This window comes from Penaeus monodon, chromosome 7 (assembly GCF_015228065.2).
Source record: "Penaeus monodon isolate SGIC_2016 chromosome 7, NSTDA_Pmon_1, whole genome shotgun sequence".
NCBI lineage: Eukaryota > Metazoa > Arthropoda > Malacostraca > Decapoda > Penaeidae > Penaeus > Penaeus monodon.
The window spans coordinates 55,442,281-55,459,780 of NC_051392.1; the positions used below are offsets into that span (position 1 = coordinate 55,442,281).

A 17,500-nucleotide genomic window follows, 5' to 3' on the forward strand; every position below is an offset into this window, starting at 1 on the left:
GAGAGAGAGAGAGAGAGAGAGAGAGAGAGAGAGAGAGAGAGAGAGAGAGAGAGAGAGGTAGCCCAGACAGACATAGACGTATACACAGAACACGAACAGACTGATAGACATGTGTTTAAACACAGACATCCACTTAGACGTATAGACAGGGCCCAGACGGAGAGACAGACAAATGAAAGACGAGAGGCAGAAACAGACCGATATTTACATGAAGGTGTATTTCCCTAAACATTAAAGTTAATACAGAAATAGCACGAAAATAAATAAAAACAAACTGCACAGGAAATATTGCAGAGAAGAAAAGAGCAACATCTTCCGGGTCCCTCTTATTGCAGTGCAAATGAGTCTCTCATTCTGAATCGCGTTGCAACAGAGAAACCCCGTTAAGACTAAAATCTTGTTTAATTGACTCTTTGGCTAACAATGGCCGCTTGAGAGGGAGATAGGGATAGGGAGAAAGGGAAAGAGAAAGAGAAAGAGCGGGGGAGACAGAGAGGGGAAAGAGAGAGAGAGGAGAGAGAGAGAGGAGAGAGAGTGAGGGGGGAGGAGAGAGAGAGTGAGAGAGAGAGAGAGAGGAGAGAGAGGAGGGAGGAGAGAGGGAGAGGAGGGAGGAGGAGGGAGGGAGGGGGGGAGGAGAGAGACGAGAGAGAGAGACGAGAGAGAGAGAGAGAGAGAGAGAGAGAGAGAGAGAGGGAGAGAACGAGAGCGAGAGAGTTACACAGACAGACAGACATATTCGGTTTTCCATCCTGCCTCCTTACGCTCGTGTGCGCAAGGTCTATATAAGTACAAACTTTCTTTCATTCCCTTGCGTGTGCGTGCGTGGCCATGTACCAGCGTGCATGTGTTCGTTCGTATCGTGGATGCAAACGGCTAGGAGGGTATTTGCCTCCATTTGCCTCACGGCGAGGTACTCTCCTGTCTGTCTGTGCCTGTCTGTCTGTGTCTGTGTCTGTCCGTGTCTGTGGCTCTCTCTCTCTCTCTCTCTGTTATCTTTCTTTTTCCCCCATTTTCATCCACTATTCTTCTTCCTCCCTTTCCCTCCCACTATTCCTCCTCTTCTCCTACTCCTTATTCCTCTCACTCTCCAGGAGTTAGAGGGAGAGGAGAGAAAAGAGCAAAGACAGGGAAAAGGAGACGAGAAACGGGGGGTGAGAAAGGAAAAAAAACAGCAAGACAGGAGAAAATGAAAAGATTCAAAGGGAAAAGAAAAGAAAGGGGAGGTAGAGGAGGGCGGAGAGAGAGGAAGAGACAGAAAGAGAAAGAAAAAAAACAAAGGGCTCGAGGAAGAAGAGAACAAAGCAATGAGTAAAGAGGGTATAGAGGGGGGGGGGGGGTAGAGGAGGACAGAGGGAAAGGCAGAGACAGAGAGAGAAGAGAGAGAAAAACATGGTCGAGGGGAGAAAGAAACAAGAGAGAAAGAGAGGAAGATGAGGCGTAGGGACTCTTATCCTACCTAGCCAAGAGACACCTAGACCTAGCGAAGGCCGGGCGGCGGGGGCGTGGGCAATGTGCCGTGGCTGCCACAAAGGCTTACGCTCCTCCTCTTCCTCTGCTTCCCTCCTTTTTCCTTATCTTTATTTCCCATTTTCTCGTTGTTCTCCCTCTTTTCAAATTCTTTTAACTTTCTCCCGTTCCTCTGTTTTCCTTTTTCCTTATTTTTTTTTCGTCCCGTCTTCCTGTTTCTTTTTCCTCTTTTTTCCCTTTCTTATTCCTACTGTTCCTCTTTTTCCCTTTCTTTCTTTCTTTCTTCTTCTCCCTCTCTTCCTTTTCCTCTTCCTTTCTCCCTCTTCCTCCTCCCCTCCTCCTTTTTCCCTTATCCCCCCCTTCTATCTACACCTCCGCCTCTTCCCTCCCCTCCAAAAGAAAGGAAGAGAGACGGAGACAATAAAACGGGGAATAAGGACAAGGTAGAAAGACAAAGTCACGCCGTAATATACACAAGAGCAATTAATCCACCAATTAACAATTTCTTGTTTAATAACATCATGAAAAAAAAACAATACCATAACGTAAAAAAATAATAATAATAATAATAATAATAATAATAATAATAATAATAAAAAAAAAAATAATAAATAATAACAACAACAATACCATAACGATTAAGACCATTAATATCATGTTTTTTTTTTCACATGATAAAATAACAATTAATGTGCTGACCGTCATATAAGCGAGAGTAAATTGCATATGCATCGGAAAGAAGACATTTTTGTTTCATCAGCCGGAAATTTCACTTTCACATCCATCATTAAAATGTGTTTGTGAGTGTTCTATGTACGTGTGGGATTGTATCGTACGCGTGTATGTGTGTATATACGCGTGTGATGAGTATGTACGTATATTTCAGTATGCATGTGCGTACACGTTATCTTCGCCAAAGCCAGCGCGAGACCCAGTGCAACAAAATCCTTGCCAATCATCCTCCCTCGCAAGCGGCGGACGCGAGCAACAGGGAAGCGGAACAAGAAGAAAGAGAAAGACAATAACGACGGTCGAAAACAACATACGTGCAGCAGCTGATAAAAGGTCCACGAGTCAGCATGAGGACCCAGCGTACTCCTGACGACCGTCCCCTCTTCTCCGCCAGCAGCCACCAAGCCACCCTCATCAGACAGCATCTCCTCCCTTTCCCCCCCTCCTTCGCCTACCTCCCTCCCCCTCCCCGCTTTCCTCCCCCCCTCATTTCCCCTCCCCACTTTCCTGCCCCTTCCCCGCTTTCCTTCCCCCTCCCCCTCGCTTTCCTCTCCCCAACCCCCCGACCCGCTCGCAAGCTTAAAAAAACAAAACAAGCAATAGCATGCAAATTAACCCGGCGTTCAACTCGTAATATCACCGCCGCTTGTACGGATACAAAGCCCAAGCGTAATGACTGCGGTGAAATGCGAGTGATAATGGTGATAATGGTGATGAAGATAATGGTGACAATGGTGATACAGTGTTCTGGTGGCGTGGCGAGTTCATAGCAGCGAAAAGGAAAGCACTTCATTAACTCTCCGAAGCATTAAATGGCATCCCAAACCGGAACCAAAAGAGGGACAAAGCAGTTAGCGAAAAAAAAAATGCAGGTGTTCGTGTTTATAGCTTGATTAAAAATAGTAGCGACAATAGTGATAATCGCTCTCGAAGAAATGTTAAACGAATTCTAAGGCGATTATAGTCTCCTTTTAATCGACTCTAACCCACGCGAAACGTGTTCTGAACATGTTTCCTGTCTTTTCCTTCCAGCCGTCAGCAGCAGAGTCGCTCAAGGGACGAACCAACGAACGGACGCAATAAATAAACGAGCTTAGCGGTTTCCAGTGCCCGACCCCGACGGCGGAAGAGGAACGACGCGGTGCTCTCCGGTCGCCCTTCCCGGCGGATAGAGGCGATCGCTCGGGGCCGCCGCAGGAGCCATGCCCTCCCCCCTGGACTCGTCCATCGAGCCCTGAGCCCTGAGGACACTCCCGAGTATTAACGCTTTCCTCCTCGCTTCCTCCTCTCCCTTCATTCACTTCGCTCTCTCCTCTTCCCGCTTCTCCTTTGCGCTGAGGCTCCTCGAGGGACTAACAAAAGCAATAACAACACAGCCTCCATCCTAACTCTCCCCCCCTCCTCCTCCTCCTCCTCCTCCTCCTCCTCCTCCTCCTCCTCCTCCTCCTCCTCCTCCTCCTCCTCCTCCTCCTCCTCCTCCTCCTCCTCCTCCTCCTCCTCCTCCTCCTCCTCCTCCACTATGACAGACGAGGCTGGCCACTCCACCGTCCCCTGGCTCACCGCCCCTCCCGCCACGGCTGCGGCGGCGGCGGCAGCGGCGGCGGCAGCAGCGGTAGCCTCCTCTTCCTCCTCCACCTCCTCCTCCTCCGCCTCCCCCATCACCACCTCCACCTCCGCCTCGGCCTCCGTCGGTTCCGAGCCCTCGTCAACCAGAAACTGTTCCTCGTGGTCAGCGTCGCCCTCGCCACCGTCTGCTTCTTCACTAACGTCGTGCAGGTAAGTCACAGAGGGAGGATGAGAGAGAGGATGAGAGAGAGGATGAGAGAGAGGATGAGAGAGAGGATGAGAGAGAGGATGAGAGAGAGAGAGAGAGAGGAGAAGGAGAGAGAGAGGAGTGAGAGAGAGAGAGAGGAAAAGGAAAAGGGGAGAGGGGAGAGAGAGGAGAGGCGAAAAGGAGAGAGAGAGAGAGAGAGGGAGGGCAAGAGTGAGGAGGGAGGAGGGAGGGGGGGAGGATTAAAGGGAGGGCAGGCGGGGGGAGGGAGGGGGGAGGGAAGGGAGGGAGGGGAGGGAGGGGGGGAGGGAGGGGGGGAGGGAGGGAGGGGGGGAAAGGGGTTGAGGTGAGTGAGTGATTTTGAGTGAGTGAGTGATGTGAGTGAGTGGGGTGAGTGAGTGAGTGAGTGGGGGTGAGAGAGAGAGGAGAGAGAGAGAGAGAGGAGAGAGAGAGAGAGAGAGAGAGAAAACATAGACAGAGAGAGGAAGGAGGAAAGGAAGGAAGGAAGGAAGGAAAGAAAAAAGTAAAGAATGAAGAGGGGGAAAAAGAAGAAAGGCAGGAGAGGAGGAGAGGGACAGCGGCAGGGAGACAGGGACGGGGCCGTGAGAGAGAGATCACCACAGAGAAAACAGAATAGGACGACAAAATAAACAAACCACACCAAACCAAAACCGCCCAGGCAAGAGGAGCAAAGAGAGAAGGTGAAAGGGAAACAAGGAGAGAAAAGCTGAGAGGGAAAACTAGGAGAAATGGTGAAAGACAAACTAGGATAATAAGTAAGAGGGAAACTAGGAGAAAAGGTGAAAAATATACTAGGAGAGAAAGTGAGAGAGAAGAGAAAACAGGAGAGGTAAACAAAACAACCCAAAACTACCACCACCACAACCAAAAACAACCCAGAAACAACCAAACAACCACAAACAACCACACCACCCAACGGCCACCCGGCTTCAACGGCCACCCTCTCTCCCCCCCCCCCCTCTCCCGACATGATTGATCCTGATTTTTTATCCGCATTACTTTCGGCCGATACACCCTGGCACTCGCTCAGCCATATACATGCTGGCGCCGATGGAAGGAAGGTGGAAGAGGGGAAGAAAGGAGAGGGAAGAAAGGAGAGGGATGTTGAGAGAGAGGGGGAGAATGTGGGAAAGGGAGGAGGGAAGAAGATGAGGAGGAAGGAGTGAAGGGGAGAGGAAGAAGGGAGGAAGAGGGAGAGTGAGAGGGAAAAAGAGAGAGAGAGGGAAGAGAGAGAGAGAGGGAGAGGGAGAGGGAGAGGGAGAGGGAGAGGGAGAGAGGAGAGAGAGAGAGAGAGAGAGAGAGAGAGAGAGAGAGAGAGAGAGAGAGAGAGAGAGAGAATATAATAGCAAAAGATATTCACACTGAAACCAATATGGATAAGTCCTACGGATATTAATGCTATCTTTTCTCCCCGTTTCCTTCCCAACCATCCCTATCACCCCAATCCCACAAACCTTCCCACGCCCATACCCCACACGCCCCCACGACCCCAGGTGGCCGTGTTCGCAAGGCCGTCCGCCATCCGGTCTGTGAAGGGCGTGCTGCTCCTGTCTCAGGCCCTCAGCGGTCTCGTCGCCTCCTTCGTCGTGGCTTTTCCCATCCACGTCATCTCGGCGAGGGGAGGTGAGCACGAGGGCCTGTCTATGTTTATGTTTATGTTTATGTTTATATTGATGCTATGCTTTGTCTTGCTGCGTTGCGTTGCGTTCTGTTGCGCCGTGTTGATGATTTCTCAACAAAAACTGGCGGTTCGGTTAACTCCAGACGAGCTCTTTAAAAATAACACTTAACTGGGTAGTAAGGCAGGTACGTCTAACTCTTTGGGAAGTTAAAATAAACTTCTAATCCACTTTTTCTCCCCTTTTATCATCGAAGCGAAGATACACTTAACCTGTTAGTGATGACATGACTGACAGTTTGACAGGCTGGTGACGGCAATTACCTGAAACACAAACGACACTATTCGGACAATTTTACCAATCATCATCGATCAATTTAAATGCATCTTCGCCACGATGAATCAATAACTCTGTAAATAATAACATAAAATAAATAGATACATACACAAATAAAAATAAATAAATAAATAAATAAAATAAATATAATTTTAAAAAGAACATTACAACTAATATTATGACGTAATAACCATTTCCCTTCCTCCTTTCGCCCGATTCATTAGCCAATAATACCGCTTCCGTTTCTTTTCGTTTCCTCCTCCTCCCCGTCATCAAACTTTCCTCTCTCCCCTAATTTCTCTTCCACCTCATCTTCCAAAATCCGAGTACGAATCAGAAAAAGAAAAACCCCTTTTCATCCTGTTATAATTCTCTCTCTCTCTCTTCCTCTCTTTCCCCGATCTCCATCATTATCACCCACGCCATTTCCCCTTTCATCAAGTCTTCTTTCACCCCTCATTCGCCCCCCTCACCCCCGCTAATACCCCTAATCCCCAATGATGGTCTTTTCGTGTAATCGCTCTCTATCCTCTTCCCAAGACAACACAGCAACGAGAAAAAAATATTCCTTTTATCTCCTCTTTATCTCCTCTCTATATTCCCTCTTCTCCCTATCCCCTCAAAAAGATCCATGGTAAACAATGAATGAATAAACAGCAATAGAATAACTACAACAACAATAACAGTAATAATAATAACGATAATAATAGTATTAGTAGTAATAATAGTAATAAAGATAACAGCAGCACTAATAATAACATCAATGATCAGTATAAAAAAGTAATCTCCCTTCCTCCTTCTTTCTCGACTAAAAACAAGCATTAATCTCCCCTCTCATTTTATCTCCCTCCTTTCCTCCTCCCCAGTTTCGTCCAGGATCCAGCACACTAATCTCCCTCTCCTTCTCTCCCCATTTTCGTCCGCGACCTAACATCCCAATTTCTACATTTTCCTCTTCCTCTTCTTCATTCTCCTTCCTAATGTCGTCCGGATATCTTCCCCCTCCTTCTCTTCCTCCTCTCCCCTTCCCAATCTTTCGTTCAAGAGCCTCCTTTCCTCTCCCCCTCCCCTCATCTTCTCCCCAACTTCGCCCACGACCCACCACACAAACCCCCCCTCTCCTCTCTCCTCCCCTCCCCCCCACCAACTTCCCTCTTTTTCCCCCTCCTCACCAATTTTCGTCCATGAACCTCTTTCCCCCCTCCTCCTCCTCCTCCTGCTCCCCTCCCCAACTTCACCCACCACACTAATCTCCCCCTGAATAAAAGGCACGAATGAAAATGAATACCTTCACATTACAAGACGTATTTGACCGATTTCGACTCCATCTCCCCCAGAAATATACGTATTTAGACCGAGATACGTATATTTCCGACGAAGATATAATCACAACCGGTCAAATACACCTCTTGTATTGTCACAGATACCCATTCTCACCCATACCTTTCATACATTTGTCACCATGAATAATACGGTTAATCTCCCCCCCTCCTCCTTCTCTCTCTCCCCCCCCTCCGCCCAGGCTCGGCCGTCGGGGAGGAGGGCTACACGGCATGCTACCTGGGCCACTCCGCCGTGATCCTACTGACGGCGCTCACGGCCCTGGGGACGTCCACGCTCCTGCTCCTCCATCAGTACATCAAGGTCAACCATCCGCGAAGGTGAGGTCGAGAAAGTCAAGTCCAAAGGTCAAAGGTCAAAGTCGAGAAGAAAGGTCGATTTGGGAGGAGATAATGGGTGGTGGGGGGGTGGGGAGGGATGAGGGTAGAGAGGGGGTGGTGGAGGAAAAGAGGGAGAGGAGAACGGTGGAGAGAGGGAGGGAGATGAGGGTGGTGGAGAGATGGGGGAGAGGAGGGTGGTGGAGAGATGGAGGGAGAAGAGGGTGGTGGAGGGATGAAGGGAGGGAAGGAGGGTGCGAGGATAATTTCGTTAAGAATTCCGTTATCAATTCATTTAGTAGGCCACGCATTTCACAAATGCCACATCGGCCAGGACTTGCTTTAAAAAAATAATAAAATAATAAAAAAAACAATAATAACAATAACAATAATAATAATAATAATAATAATAATAATAATAATAATAATAATAATAATAATAATAATAATAATAATACACAAAAGAATCGGGAAGTCTCAAGAATCATCTACTAGAACTACTACAACAATAAATACAAATACATTAAAATGTTTTTTAACAATTCCGCATGACAATCCTCTACATCCTACAAACACATAAACCAAATTAAATATAACACAGTTTATTTAAAAGACTATTAAAAATAATAAACCTACACAAACTTAAAAAAGGACGAACGAAAAACAAACAACTAAATCAACAAATACACAACCCAAAAAAACAAAATAAATAAATAAACACACAAACCAACGAACAAATCACAAAAGACCCCAGAAATCGCCCCCCACCCCCCCACCCCACCCCTTTAGACGCGCCATGCCCCTTCGCCGCCCTCCTCCTTCGCCTCCTCCTCCTCCTCCTCCTTCTCCTTCTCCTTCTCCTTCTCCTTCTCCTTCTCCTTCTTCTTCTTCTTCTCCCCCTTCTCCTTTCTCTTCTTCTCCTTTCTCCTTCTCCTTTCTCCTTCTCCTCTCTTCTCCTTCTCCTCCTCCTCCTCCTCCTCCGCGAAATAACCCTGACGGCGGCCCTGACGTCACTCCTGGCCGGTGCGTCTCCGTGTTTCCTCTAATGCAGGTGGGCCGTGCTTTCTCTGGTCTTTCTTTTCTCTCGTTTTCTTCTGTTTCTTTCTTGGTCTTCTTTATTTTGCTGATATTATCTCTTTTTCTTATTCTTGTATGTGCGTGTGTGTGTGTTTGTTTGATGGTATCGTCTTTCTTCCCAATTTCTCTTTCTCTTTCTTCTCTCTTTCTTTTCTTTTTCTTCTTTCTCACCCCTCCACTCTCGCCCCCTTCTTCTATTCCAAATCATCATCGATTCCCGCTACTCACACCTTCGCCCTTGCTCCAGTCTCTTCTCTTGGGATTTCTCTTTCCCTCACTCGCAACTCGTCATTCTAGTTTTTTTTTTCTTTTTCTTCTTCGTATCCACTTCTCTCTTGCCCCTCACCGGTCCTCTCCTCCATCTCCTCCTTTATTAAAATGGCTTTGTTTGGTCTCTCGTCTTCCTCCTGATTTCTTTTACGTCGTTTCTCGTCTTTCCTCTCTTATCCCTCGTTTCTTTCAAGTTTCATTTGGTCTCTCACCTCTCTCCTGTCTCCCTTATTTTATTTCTTTGTTTATTCTTTACCCTTTCTTCCTCTTGCTTTATTTTATTTTATTTCCTTCTGTGTTGTCCTCCCATATTCATTCTTCTTTACCCTACCTTCGTTTTTTTCCTTCTTTTCCTTTCCTTTCTTCCACCTATCCTTCTTTTCCTTTCCTTTCTTCCATCTATCCATCTCTTCCTTTCCTTTCTTTCCTTTTCTTGCTTTTCCTATTCTCCTTCCTTTTTTCCCTCCTCGTTTCCTCTTCTCTCTTTGCGTATCTTCATTCTCTTACTCCCTTTCCTCCCTCTGTTTCCCTTTTCTTCCTTGTCCTTTCTTTCTCCTCTCCCTTCTCTGCACATTTTCCCTCTTCTTCCTTCCCTTCTCCTTCCTAGCTAAGCATCAGGACTCCATTCCCTTATTTATTTCTGTTCTTTCCCCTCTCGCTCTTCCTATACATTCCCCTTCTCCTTTTTTCTCTCTCTCGCTTTCAAACCAGCTTCCGGACGCAGCTTGGCTCCAGTACGTGGTGTATAGAGACAGGCGCATTAACATAAAGGAAAATGGCTTTAGCGAAACGTTGCGGTCTTTTTTTTTCTTTTTTTCTTTTTTTTTTTTTTTTTTTACTTTTTTCGACTCTCTCCCCCTTTCATACTGTCTCTCTTTCCCTTTTCGATTTCTCGTTCTCTTTCGTCTTCTCCCTCCTCCCCCCCCCGCTTCTCTCTCTCTCTCTCTCTCTCTCTCTCTCTCTCTCTCTCTCTCTCTCTCTCTCTCTCTCTCTCTCTCTCTCTCTCTCTCTCTCTCTCTCTCTCCCTTATTCTGCCTAGCCTTAGCTTCTTCCTTCCTACCATACCACTACCCCTCTTCATCCTTCCCTCCTCCCATTCACCCCCGCCCATCCCCTATCCCCATACTCCCCCCCTCCCCTTCCCCTAAGGGTCCTTATCGGCCTCATCCCCTTCATCCTCCCCCCTCCCCCCCCCCATCCACTTCCCCATAACTCCAGCTCTCTCGACAGAGTCACTTCTCCCTCGCCATTGTCTGAGCCAGGTCACGATAATGATTATAAAAATAAAAAAGGGAGAGGCTGGAGAAGAAGGAAAAGAGTAATGAAAAGAAAGAGAAAAAAAAAATTATGCTCTCTCTTGATTTTGTTTTTTTCTTTTTCTTCATTTCGTGTGTATCGTAAGTCAGCTTGCTTCGTTATGTGAGCATGGCAGACTGACAGAGAGGGAAAGAGGAAAGGAAAGAAGGAAGGAAGGAAGGAAGGAAGGAAGGAAGGAAAGAGGGAGAGGGAAGGAAGGAGAGGGAAGGAGAGAGGAAGGAGAGGAGAGGGGAAGAGGGAGAGAGAGGAGAGAGGGAGAGAGAGGGACACACAGAGATAGAAAGAGAGAATCTGACCGGGAATGAGAATGAATGAGTGTGAGAATGACAGTAACAGTGACCGAGCCTGAGAGAGAATGAGAGAGAGAGAGAGAGAGAGAGGATAGAGAGAGAGAAGAGAAGAGACGAGACGAAGGAGAGAGAGAGATGAGAGGAGAGAGATGAGAGATGAGACGAGAGAGAAGAGAGAGAGAGAGAAGAGAGAGAGAGAGAGAGAGAAAGTGGGGTCAAGAGAGTGCTTGTGCATATGTGTGCATATCTATTAATCTGGATTCGAGAGCACACACATTCACAAGCGCTTCCCTGTCCGAGTTCGCGTCGGGCGACCAAAATACACGATGAAGGAATGAAATAGTAAAATAAGCCGCTACTCCAACAACACCCTCATCATCAACAACAGTAATAACAACAACACAAGCTCCGAGTGATGCTTAAACGACCACATATAAAGAGATATGGTGATTCAGAATCGCACGCCTGGATGCATAGAGTAATGTGAAAGAGGCTGTGAGCTGTGGGGCAGTGCCTGTGGTTGTGGGACTAGGCTGTGGAGTTGTGGGGGGGGGGGGGGTGTATTTGCGGTCGTGGTGGCTATCCAAATAACGAGGCAGTATCATGTATGTATGATAAAGATTAGGCACAACTAAATGTCATTCAATTGCGTCTTCCTACAGAGAAAAAAAGAAAAAAAAACACACAAAAAACAAAACACTAGAATACCAAGACACCCTATCCCCCCCTCCCTCCCTCTCTCTCTCTCTCTCTCTCTCTCTCTCTCTCTCTCTCTCTCTCTCTCTCTCTCTCTCTCTCTCTCAAAAAAATATATATATATATATAAATAAAATAAATAAATAAATAATAAATATACGTAACAAAACCGACACATAATAAACACAAATCAGCCCGAACTCAATAAAACCTCGACGCCCATCCAGCCGACCCGACCAAGACCATCCGAATCCCCGCTTAATTCCCTCCCGGAACGCCTCTGGGAAACAAAGGCGGGAATCAATTCCCCCTCCTACGGAGAAATCTTCCTCTCCTCCTCTCTACTTTTATCTCCTCCTCTCTCCTCCTCTCTTCTCCTCCCGTATTCCTCCTCCTTCTTCTGATCCTTCTCTCTCCCTTATTCTTCCTCCTCCTCCTCCTCCTTCCTTTTCCCTTCCCCCTCCCCCCCACCACCTCGGCAACGGGGTGGGGTAGTGGGAGAAGGAAGAGGGTTTGCCAAGCGGGGATTACCGCGCTAAACTTCATTGTTCTTGGGGAATTGCCGGTCAGATTAACACCGAAGCTGCTACTGCCCTTTCTCCCTTTCTCCCTTTCTCCATTTCTCCGGGTATGAAGTCGTTGGTATTGTGTCATTTCGCGGATAATGACGTTGTGCGATGGAGGAAGAGGGGGAGGAAAAGGAGGATGAAGACGAGGAGGAGGTAAAGAAGAAGAAGAAGAAAATGTAACGAAGAAAAAGAAGAAGAAGAAGAAGAGAAGAAGAAGAAAAAGGAAAAACATAAAGAGAAAGAAATTATATAAAAGAGAAAAAGACCACCACGAAAATCAACATGAAATAAAAGAAAGAGAAAAAAACAAAAACCAGAACGCAAACAAGAATAAGAATAACGGGCGGTGGTAATAACGACATGAGCAGATACAACGTCAATACCAATGCTGACAACGGGGGCTGCCACCAATGATGGCTGCCCGTGATAGAGGGCTGAGGGTAATGTTGCTTTTTTCTCTATTACTCTTTCTCTTCTTATCTTTTGTCTCCTCTCTCTTCTCTCTTCTCTTCTCTATCTGTCTGTCTGTCTGTCTGTCTTCTGTCTGTCTGTATCGTTATACACACATCGTTGAACGGTAATATCGGAAACCTGAGTGTATCTGAAGTAACCGTTAAGGCAGGAACGATAACAAAAAAAAAAGCCGACACATCATTTAATCAACACTAATGACGGTCCAGATTGCAACGAATGACGATAAAAGAAATAAACGTTCAGAGCTTTATTTTTTATTTTTTTTTTACACTTTACGATTACGACGAAACAAAAACAAGACCATTACGAACGACAGTTATAAACACGGACACACACACCTTTACGCAACAGTAGGCAGACATACAGCACAATGCATGGCACTAGTAACAGACAAACACGACATACAGAAGACAAAAGACAGCAACCCGACACGGCAGACAGACACAACAAACACGACAGACAAAAAGACTTGAGACAACAGACAAACACGGCAGACCCACACGACCACTGATCCTCGCAAGATTCCCAAAGACCGAAGTGCTCGTGCCGATGAAAACAAGCGAAACGAGAGCACGTGGTAGTAGAGGAAGCAGTATCTACGGATAGCAGTAAAATATCACTTGTTGAAAAAGGTGGAGGGAAGTGAAGTGGGGAGAGGGGGGAAGGAAGAAGAGAGGGAAGAGGAAGAAGAGGGGAAAGAGAAGGGGAACGATTGGGGGAAGGGGAAAGGAGAAAGAAAGGGGAAAGAGGAAAGAGTGGGGAAGGTCGAAGGAAGGGGGGAGGGAAGAAAAGAGGGGAAGGGAAAGAATGGTGAGGGAAGGGAAGGGACTGTAGCATCGGTGGGGAAGAGGGAGGAATGGGAGAGGGGAGAGGGGGGAGGGAGGAGGGAGGAGGGAGGAGGGAGAAGGGTGAAGGGTAGAGGGTGGGAAGGAGGGAGGGGACTCTTGCCTCAGCTAGTGGCTATTGATCCAGACTCACCTCATGGTAGGTTCTCTCACCGCGCCTCACCTGAACACACAAACGCGTATACAAACACACAAACAGCAACACATGCTGACAATCGCGCGCGCCCACGCACGGACACACACACACACAGGACACACACACACACACCACACAACACAACCACACACACCCACACACACACCACCACACACACACAACACACACCACACACCACACACAACACACAACCACACACACCACAAACACACACCACACACACCAACACACACACACACACACACACACACACACACACACACACACACACACACACAACACACACACACACACAACACACAACACACACACACACACACACACACACACACACACACACACACACACACACACACACACACAACATACATACATACAATACATACATACATACATACATACCACACACAACACACACACACACACACACACACACACACACACAACACACACACACACACACACACACACCACACACACCACACACACACACACACACACACACACACACACACACACACACACATAAAGAGCTTTCCATGGAACATCTCTACTTTTTTTTGTGTGTGTGTGTGTTCAATATGGCAAACGTTAAATTCTTTTAATGTAAATTCACCACCCACTGCCTTCCACACAAAATTAAGAAATTATTAAAAACTCTTTCAAAACAAATACACACACACACACACACACACACACACACACACACACACACACACACACACACACACACACACACACACACACACACACACACACACACACACACACACACACACACACACACACACACACACACACACACACACACACACACACACACACACACACACACACACACAACATTCCACTCAACCCCCTCCCCAAACTTCTCCACAATCGTGCCCTACCGCCCACACACTCCGCCCACAGGTTTATGACGGCCGGGACCAACGTGGTGGGGTGGAGCGTGGCCGTGGGCGCCGTTTGGTGGGTGGCCGTGATCGTGTCGGTGCTGCCCTACATCGGCTGGAACTCCTGGGAGGCCCACGACGAAAGCTGCCATCTCTCCACCCTCTGGCCGCTGTCGTTCACCGCCTTCCTCACGTTCCTGGTGGGCGGCCACATCGCTTCGGCCCTGCTCATGTGGGCGTCCACCCGCGCTACGCAGCTGAAGGCCATGACGGTGCGCAGGGGCCCCGCGCCCGCCAATGCCTGCAATGACCCCGAGGAGGCGCCCATCTCCAACTGCGCGTAAGTGTCACAGGCAAATTCCGCGGTTCCGCTTTTGCGGTGTGCCTCCGAGGTCGTTCTCTGCACAGACGCGACGTTTTAACCCGACATTCTATACGACGCAGTTGTTGGCCATGCTTTGACCGTGCCCCATCTTTGCAGCCAAGGAGCTAACAGCAGCAGCAGCATCGGCAGCGTCCGCGTGGGGGGCTGGTGCGTGAGCGTGGCCTCCCTCGTCCCGATGCTGGCTCACGTGGTGGTGGCCTCGTCGTGCGCCGTGTCCTCCCAGTGCCAGGCCACCCCTCAGCATTACCACGAAGAAGCATCCGCACTGCCCTGGTCCTCCCTGTTGCTCGTCGCAGCCGCAGTCACCAACCCGCTGCTCTACGTCTTCACTGATGACCAGGTACGGTTGCAGCCTCAACTCTAACAGGATTCGAAGACTGTCGCACATACCCATAAAATGCGATTCCTGTTGAGAGTTGGCGAGTTTCGAAGGTTCATTGACAAACAGCTTTGGTACGCGACTGTTCCTATTTTCGTTTCGCCCAATAAATAAAACAGCAACTTTCCTTACTAAAAACCTAGTCAGTCTAATTCCTTATAAGAAAATTTGTTGATTTCCTTCTCTCCCTAAAATGATTCCAGGTCTCCTCCGTGACGCTGTTCCTCCTGTCCCGCTTCTGCTGCTGGTGGTGCGAGCGGCGCAAGCAGCGCCTCGTCCCCCGCCAGCAGGAGCCACACGACACGGAGACCAACGTCTACGTGACCAACGACACCGACCACCTCGTGTCCGACAACAGCTAAAGTGGCGGCCGACCCACGCAATCGCGCTCTCCTTGTCACCCATGATCTCCATAAAGCTTCGAAGCGCACAAAAACGCTGTAGTAACGCTTTTTGAAGTAATTTTCATACGTCTCACGGTTAGTCCGGTCAGTCCGGATAGGGCCCAGAACCCCCCAGAATACAGTACCTAACAATAGCCGTAACCAAAGGGTTACGAGTTCAGGTCAACTTGTCTGTGCTTTGCTAGATCCCAAGACACACGAAGCGCTGTACACACAGAAGACAAAAATATAATAGTTCCCTCGCTTCCTCACCCAACTTTGAACAGCTTTCCTCCAAACTCCTACTGGTGCTCTTGGTATTAAACGGTATTTTCTCTCCAGTGTACAATGCAATAAAACTGTTCAGTTACAAGCTCTCTTCCAGGTCAGATTATTTTGCTCAAATGTAGCAGTTTTAATTCAAAAATACTCTGATTCCTCATGCCATGCGAGCCAAATGAATCATGAATCTGGTTTCACTCAAAGGTAAACATTGATGGGTGTTGAGACAGACAAGAACAACTTTATATTTAAATACGTTAATACTTAGCATACTACCTTCAAGGTAAATGCTAGCTTCAAATAACTGCACTGAGGGTATGCCATCAATAGAAAAATTAAAATCTAAAACACGAGTGAAATAAATCATAATTTCAGAAAACTGTAATTATTTAAACCATCAATACACCAACAACTTCAAAGCTTTGCTTCAATTTTCATGCAACACATGATTCATTGGGATTAGAATGCTATTGTAATTATCTATCATTTCATTGCAGTCTTTACACTCACTAAACTTTCCAAATATTTTCACTTTTTTACAAATATTAGAGAATTACCAGGAATGTTAGAAAAAAAAAAACCACTTCTTGTTGTGAAATCTTCCATTAGTCTGTCTGTGAAACTTATAGAAGAACATAAGAATGCCAATGGACTGAAATACAATAATTCTCCATAATTTAATGTTGTAAAGGTTATTGCCAACTCAAAGACTCTTTAGAAAATAGCTTTACTTGTACCATTTAAATGTAGCCTGCTGAAGAACAGCTTTATATGTAATGTATAATTATAACTCATTAGCTCTTCATATTGCAATAACATTTCAATATACTGATAGGCATTACCCCATAGCATATAGTAAAAAGCTTAAATGAAGAACGTTCCTACTTAACTCTCCAGAACTCTCTATTAACTACTAATGAAAAATAAGTATGGATCCTTTGAATCCCTCTGTGCTACTTGATCTCATTCTCCCCCTGCAATATTGTCTGAAAGTACTAAAAAGAGGTTGCATCTCTCAAATTCCACATCAAGGTACAGACTTACAGAATATGTGTGGCTTACTGTTATTGATACATAGTGGCATCATCCATACTCTTACTATGTCTCCTTATTTAGAAACCATTGCAATGCAACACAGGAGAATGTGCAATGCATGCAAGTGGTGAAACACATGATGGTTTCATAAAGCAATAACCTTCCCCTTGAAAAAAAAAATGATAACAAAACTGTAAACAAATATACTCCCTCTACATTACATCTTTTTCTCCTCCATAAGTTAGACAGAAAATTAAACATGAAAACTGAGACTGCAGTATAATTTTACAGAATCATATAATTATACCAATAACATCAGATCATCCTGACATTCCACTGTGCTTATTTCTTCTATACAAGTACCTCTTCACTAAATTTGGAAGAGTGATCTATCTTGCTGCAGTAGATCAAATTTTTGCTTGGAATAAAGGTAAATATTGTACTGACAAGGTTATTTTTTCCTGGTAATCTAGGTAAAAAAAAATATATATAAAAATAAATATATATCTGCAAATCCTAGAATACTATGTATGTTATGGTGTGGATGTCCTTTCTGTTTCATCACTGGGATTTTAATTTATGTATAACAATCAACAGATAGTTTTAATAAGGATAGCAAGGAGCCAAAGGTAGCTACCATAAATCTAATAAAATCCTGGCTTTATACATTCACTGTTGATAAAAGCGGCAGTCATTTCATCATATCACAAAGCATCAAAAATTGCCCAGACTTTGCCTCCTCTCTAGTGGTACATAATATTTCATAAAAAATATAAGTATATATAAGTATATATCAGTATATATATATATATATATATATATATATTATAATATATATTATAAT

General features: G+C 46.2%; 2 protein-coding genes across 2 annotated transcripts in view; one reads left to right on the forward strand and one right to left on the reverse strand.

The window, feature by feature from the left end:
* LOC119575475 (GRIP and coiled-coil domain-containing protein 2-like) overlaps positions 1–17,500 on the reverse strand; it is a 102,901-nt gene that overhangs the window by 68,340 nt on the left and 17,061 nt on the right. The window lies entirely within an intron of this gene.
* LOC119575476 lies at positions 3,700–17,098 on the forward strand. Its single transcript, XM_037923121.1, has 6 exons — positions 3,700–3,975; positions 5,485–5,614; positions 7,469–7,607; positions 14,212–14,532; positions 14,674–14,917; positions 15,160–17,098. The coding sequence occupies exons 4-6, from the start codon at positions 14,216–14,218 to the stop codon at positions 15,316–15,318; spliced, it is 720 nt and encodes a 239-aa protein (XP_037779049.1). The 5' UTR covers positions 3,700–3,975; positions 5,485–5,614; positions 7,469–7,607; positions 14,212–14,215; the 3' UTR covers positions 15,319–17,098.

Coding starts and splice junctions, on each gene's coding strand:
- LOC119575476 (XM_037923121.1), top strand. CDS start 14,216: ATGACGGCCGGGACCAACGTGGTGGGGTGGAGCGTGGCCGTGGGCGCC. Junction 14,533..14,673: donor GCGCCCATCTCCAACTGCGC/GTAAGTGTCACA, acceptor CCATCTTTGCAG/CCAAGGAGCTAACAGCAGCA. Junction 14,918..15,159: donor ACGTCTTCACTGATGACCAG/GTACGGTTGCAG, acceptor AAATGATTCCAG/GTCTCCTCCGTGACGCTGTT.